Below are 6442 nucleotides of genomic sequence, written 5' to 3' on the forward strand. Positions count from 1 at the left end.
AATGAGGACTGATCTACGCCAAATGCAGCATGAGTAAACTAAAATACTGCATGTACAGGGCTGCAAATACGGTAATTGTGCTGAAAAAGAGTAGTTGGTATGACGACGCAACTTATTTAAACGAAAAATCACAAATATTTCCAACGTTTTACCCAATAAGAGAGTCAGTCTGTTAACATCTATGGCAGGGACACAAAGCGCGGTTACCGGGTCTTGGTGATTTTGAATTCAATGCTCAAAAAAAGTCCTCAACGAGATGAATGTTGACCGAACCGATGCTGAATTTTTTCAGAAGATATCAAAAACTTTCATGAAAGGCGGAGATGAGAAAGGAGTGAATTATGTCTACCCCGTGGATTGGATCAATCCAAAAGGTGAAACACAGAAAGGTAACATCATGATAAATGTTGAAATTTTCATGCGGCTTTGTTCATTGCAACTAGAGAAGTAAATGAAGGAACATGGTTATATTTTAAAGAACCTTTGAAACAGGAGCAGACCCTGTTATATCAAGGAGACACATTGGAAATAGATTCAGTACAATATCTGTTCGACCAAGACAAAAAACTAAACATCTTAACGATCGTTAACTTTTCAGACTCGATAACAGCAAAAATAGTTCGCGCTGGAAACAAAAAGTACTTGACGAGCAAATTAGACAGAAAAAGAAATTTAGTTGTCCAGTTGAAAAACAAGACAAAACATATAGGTAATTTTCTGCTTTTTGGAACAAACCACAGACATTTGTTTTACACAGCGGAAAAGTTGACGGCCATGGAACAAATTTTTTCAACAACAGATATATCTGAGACAGATCTCAGGGACAAAAAACTCGACCAACTTTTTGGATGGGATTTTCGAGGCATGTTTGAAAACCTGAAACAAATAGAGTTATTAAATTGTCACATAAAAAAACTGCACAGAGCTATAATTCTAACGACATCAATTAACGGAAATTCACACCAATTTTTCTTAAGTCAACAAAACGCCCTGAGTACAAGCGCAGAAAGAGCGGGAGGAATACTTTATGTCCATAGGTGCCTTAAAATTAGTTTTGTACGGAGGAAGTACCAATTAGGGTGTCTTCTGACAATACTTCAGAAGTAATTAGATACATGGACCCCATTTCTAGAGTATCCTATAGAAATTTCACACTGATTAATTGCAACCCCATGTACCCGAACGCTCTTGAATTGCGGAATGGGTCATGGATAACATATGGGCGAAGAATACAATTGATTGAAAAACCCAATGATATGCCTAATTATAGAGTTAACGTCAATTGGTCAACTTCGGCTCTTTTGTGTCACCTCTAACTGTTCTCACAATATCGTCGACATATCTTAGGAACACTTTAGTTTCGGTCGAATGGTTAATGTCAGTCTGATCATTTTCACGACAGAATGCGCACATCCAGAACTGGTTTTCCATGCTATTATATTCTGTGTTACTGATTTGCTGTCATTTTGCGTGGAACCATCTATTACAAACTCCACGCTCAACAACCCTGGAACGATATGTTACACGGTGTTCGCAATTGCGACAAGTGCTAGATTGTGTGTTGGTTTTACATTTAGGTGTCTGTAATTTCAGTTGTGGCTCCCACGATTTCATCCAAAGATTTGCCAAAATAACCGCCAAGGACGCACCCATTGCCAACCCGTCTTTCTGACAGTACCAACTTTAATTGCATTTGAAATGAACGTTGGTTACGGTTAATTCAAGCAGACGTTTCATTGTTGTTCTAGGTATGTTTGGTTTATCGTCCATAGCATAAAGCGATCGCAGGGCAATTTTAATGGCTTCCTTTACGGGAATATTTCTGATGTGTGGACGACAGAGAACACGGCTTGATTGTCAAGCTTTTATTGAATCAAACATCAGACATCTATAATACACAAGTACATTAACATAGGATTATCATATATATATATATATATATATATATATATATATATATATCATTATCAAGTTATGTAGGAGTCGTATTATGACATTCTTCACCACTCAAGTTCTTGTCACTCTATGTTTATCTCGTAGTCTTGCAAATGCTTATGTTTGTTTCGGACTCTGTCTGATCTTCGCGGTGCCGTGGTGGTCCCTTCAGGAACAGTGGCCGCTGGCTGGTCGTCATCTCTGTTTGATCTTCCCGGCGCCGTGGCGGTCTCTTCAGGAACAGTGGCCGCTGGCTGGTCGTCATCTATGACTGGTACATCGTTATCCTGCGATCCCCTATCTCAACGTCCTCCGACGCCGGCAATCTCAACGTCCTCCGACGCCGGCGAAGGTATGTTTAAGGTGTCGTCGGTTGGCCTTCGCGACAAGTCCCCGGCAAAGACGGTGTCTATTCTACCATCAGGGAAGCTCACCCTCGTCAGATTCGGTGTTATGACCTCGTCTATTTTCACAGGAATAACAGGCATCTCATCTTTGTTTCGGACGTGCTTTTTTAAGTACGCATCACTGCCGGCTCGTATCCATCACGCCTGGGCGAAGACACCTCCTCCTGCCTTCCTTGTGAAGTTGAACAGCCTATCGTGAGGAGTTTCGCGGGTAACGGTGTTGATGAGGGTTCGAAGAGCGGACAGTGCTCTAGGCAAGAGATCCTCCCAGGCAGAGCCTTTCCGGCCTTCCGAGTGGAGAAGGCACTGTACGGACTTCCAGATGACACCGTTGTATCTCTCGTTCTGCCCGTTTCCCTTGGGGTGGTACGGTGACGTTCGAGAGAGACCGATACCCCGTGAGAAGCAGAATTCTTGGAATTCCTCTGATTGGAACTGGGTGCCACGATCTGAGTGTATGAAACTCGGAGGACCAAAAATTGAAAAGAGTTGAGCAAGGCAGCCTTTCACACTGCTTGATGTAATCTTGCGGAATGGAAAGGCAAAGGGGAACCGACTATTTTCGTCGATTACAGTCAATAAGTATTGATTTCCAGACTGTGATATCTCTTTGGGCCTCACGATATCGATGGATAACTTTTCCCAGGGTCTAGTTGACTAAATGAGTTGTTGTTTTGGTGGCTGATAAAACTTGGGCTTCCAGAGGGCACAAGTTTGACAATCTGTTACTGTTTGTCGGACTTCTTGGACAGAGAAGGGAAGCTTATATCGCTGAACGTATTCGTAGAGACGTGTGATGCCTGCGTGCGCAAGATCCCTGTGAAGTTGCTGGCAGGTTTTGTTCTCGAGTGAAGCCAATCTGGAAAGGGCGTCGGCAAAAACGTTATCGCATACCTTATGATAACTAATGTCGAAATTGTATTGTGAGAGCTCTAGTCTCCATCGGACTAACTTTTGACTTTTTATCCGTGACGTATTGCGACTGAAGATGAATGAGAGCGCATTTTTGGTCAGTTTTTACCAGGACTCTCGAGCAGCGTAACAAATCCGAGAATCGTCGAAAGCCCTCAACAATGGCCATCGCTTCGCGTTCAACAGCTGCGTATGCAGTTTCGGCTTTGGATAGTGTACGGGAGAAGAATCCGACGGGTTTTTCTTGTTGACACAAGGTTGCACCAATCCCCGAGCCGGAGGCGTCAGTTTCAAGGACCAAGGGCTCACCTGGTACAGGAAGCCATAAAATGGCCGTTCCAACTTCTTCCTTGAGTTTTTGAATTGTAGACTTGCATTCGGAGTCCAAGGGAAAAGCCCCTTGCTTCCGTGCTTTGAGCAACGGTGAGATTTTAGTGGAGAAATCTTTTATCCACTTGCAATTGTAGGCAAAGAAGCCTTCCAGGCGTTTCAATTGGGCTTGGTTTTCTGGTACCGGGTAATCTAGGAGGGTGCGTATTCTCTCCGGGTCCGGGCGTTTTGTTCCAGCTTCCACAATGTGTCCCAACATTGCGACGGTTTTGGTACGAAAAACGCACTTCGCCTCATTGAGGGTGAGGCTCTCTCGCTTTGCCGCCGCCATGAAGTGATTTAGATTTGCGTCATGTTCCTCCACTGTGCGTCCCCCTATGATGACGTCATCGAGATAGGCCAAAGTTCGTTCTAACTTATTCCGTTTGATGAAGGACAGCATCTCCCTTTGAAAGACGGAGACGGCATTCGTGAGGCCAAAGGGGAGCCTGGTGAATTCAAAGAGCTGGCCACATGCCTCAAAGGCGTTGAATGGGCGATCTTCTTCTTTTATCGGGACCTGGTGATAAGCTGATTTCAAGTCGATTTTGGAGAATACAGTTTTCTGGGCTGCTTTGTCCAAGAGCTCTTGCATATCCGGAAAAGGAAACGCGTCTTTGGAGGTGTATCGGTTCACTGTTTCGGAGTAGTCTATCACCATGCGGGGCTTGTGATCTCTATTTACGAAGGCTTGGGCGCGCCACGGGGACGTGGAGACGGTGATGATCCCATCCGCGATCATCCTTTTGACTTCAGTGTCCATGAAATTGCGGTCCTCGATCTTGTGTTTCCGTGATTTTGAAGCGATAGGCTTTGCTTTGTAAACCGAAGGCGAAAAAATTACGGGTGGGTCAATTTGCATGGTTGGGAAACCAGATTGCGTGGATGAGGCGCATATCAGACTTGTTTTTGGTCGGTGACCATTGAACATCAGGTTCACTTCATGGTGCCTTCGAAGCACATCCAGTCCAATAATTACGTCTGCGACCAACGACCTAGCGACTGTGAACGCTACGTTATACTCGTTTTTGTTCATGACAATTGTTGCTTGTGTCGATCCACTAGTTACCAAGGTGTCTCCATTGGCCAGAGTTGTCTCTTTCCTCTTCTTATTGATCTTGAGGGCGAGTTTTGAAGCTGCTTCCAGAGTAATGAACGATCCGGTCGAGCCAGTGTCGATCATTCCCTGCACGGACGTTCCCGCTTCTTTGAAGAAAATTTCTGCCTGCACAGTGTTGGCCGCTCCTGTAGCACAAAAAACTGATGCGACTGTTTGGTCCCCATTACCGTCGCTTTCAGGGGAAGCATACATGACTGCAGACGAGGAGCGACATACAGACGCCCAATGACCCAACTTCGAGCACTTGTGGCAGGTGTCGCGCTTCGCTGGACATTTGGTGCGAGGATGTGACTTGAGACCGCAAAAGTTGCATTTTGCTTTGGTGGTACCGTTGAAGGGGGGCCGTTGTGTACCAGGTTTTGTAGATGACAGTGTGAAAGTTGCACAATTCGTATCCGCAACTGCAACAACTGATGCTTCAGGCGACTTGAAAGACTTTGAGAAGTCCGTTGAAAGCTCGATTGCATTTGCCAAGGAAACACAGCTATCAATATCGGGTTTGGAATCCTACAGCTCTAACAACCGCGCACGAATCGTGTCGGAACGAAGTCCCGCAATTAGGGCATCGCGGGCTAAATAATCCTTGTGCTGTTGAATGTCCAGGTCGGCACATTCGCAGTTCTCGACCAGGCGTTTCCAACGTCCAAAGAACTGTGTGACAGTTTCTTCCTCCTTTTGCCTAGCACTTAAGGCTTGGTGACGCGCGAACAGGACCCTTGTTGGCTTCAGGAACTGCTTGTCTAGTGTCGCTATGGCATCGTTGTAGCCGGTATTACTCTCAAGAAGCGCAAAGTAGTCGGCCCCTACGTAGGTTCGCAAGAAGACCAGCTTGTCAGCATCTGTGGTGGTGCCATTAATGCGCAGTCCATCTGCAAAGCAACGTTTCCACCACTTCCATTGTTCCGGGGTAGCAGTTGCCGATAGGTCAGGTGGTTTGAACTTCATCTCGATTTTCTTTTGGGGAACCGATGTAAGTCAAGTTATACGCAAACAGAGGAGCAACCGGTGATACTTAAAGAAGTATCGGGGTTGGTATTTGTGAAGCCGGTGATACTTAAACAAGTATCGGGGCTTAGAAGACTAGCCTAGTTTCGAGAAAGGCCACAAATGCAGCGGCGGTGTGAGCAGTAGAAGGTTCCCGTGTGGCCCTCTCGATCCACTCGCTCGCTGAACTTGGCTCTGAGGACCCGTTGTTTGAGGATGCTTCTCACCCCACTGAGTCCTCTGTGATTTAGATGGACCCGGTCCCTTCGAACGTGGAGGTTCTCGTCGTAGATGACCTTGGAAATTCCTCGAAACAACCAACCCAGGCCTGTGCTGCTAGAATTTGGTTGGTATGTTTCGACCTCTGCGGCTGATAGTGTCCTGGTGGGATTCCAATGACAAACACTCTCGGTGCGAGCGTGCAGGCCCTGTCAGCGAGGAGGCAGAGTTCGTTGGCAATGTCCAACTCAGAGGCTGATGAGGGGTTTCGACCGTTGAAGAGGTCGTTCCCACCAACGAACAGCACGATGGTCTCGTACTGACCTGGCTGTGGAAGGAAGTTGTAGAAGTCTTTGATTCGCGCTCCCGGGGCGGACAAGACGTTAAAATTAGGAAACCTCAACGCCTTACCTTGTGAGTCTGTGAGGAAGAGGTTTGGTGTAGGAGACTCCCTCAGGATGTGGAATCGCATGTAGATGATTCAATAAAATTGATG

The 6442-nt window shown here is 46.0% G+C and overlaps 1 protein-coding gene across 1 annotated transcript; it reads right to left on the minus strand.

The window, feature by feature from the left end:
* Nucleotides 1-2449: 2449 nt before the first annotated feature.
* Nucleotides 2450-5688, minus strand: LOC142349083 (uncharacterized). Its single transcript, XM_075400496.1, has 3 exons — nt 5274-5688; nt 3295-5144; nt 2450-2791 (listed from the first exon to the last, which is right to left on the minus strand). The coding sequence occupies exons 1-3, from the start codon at nt 5686-5688 to the stop codon at nt 2450-2452; spliced, it is 2607 nt and encodes an 868-aa protein (XP_075256611.1).
* Nucleotides 5689-6442: the final 754 nt, after the last annotated feature.

Source organism: Convolutriloba macropyga, chromosome 11 (genome assembly GCF_964194025.1).
Source record: "Convolutriloba macropyga chromosome 11, txConMacr16.3, whole genome shotgun sequence".
NCBI classification, from domain to species: Eukaryota; Metazoa; Xenacoelomorpha; order Acoela; family Convolutidae; genus Convolutriloba; species Convolutriloba macropyga.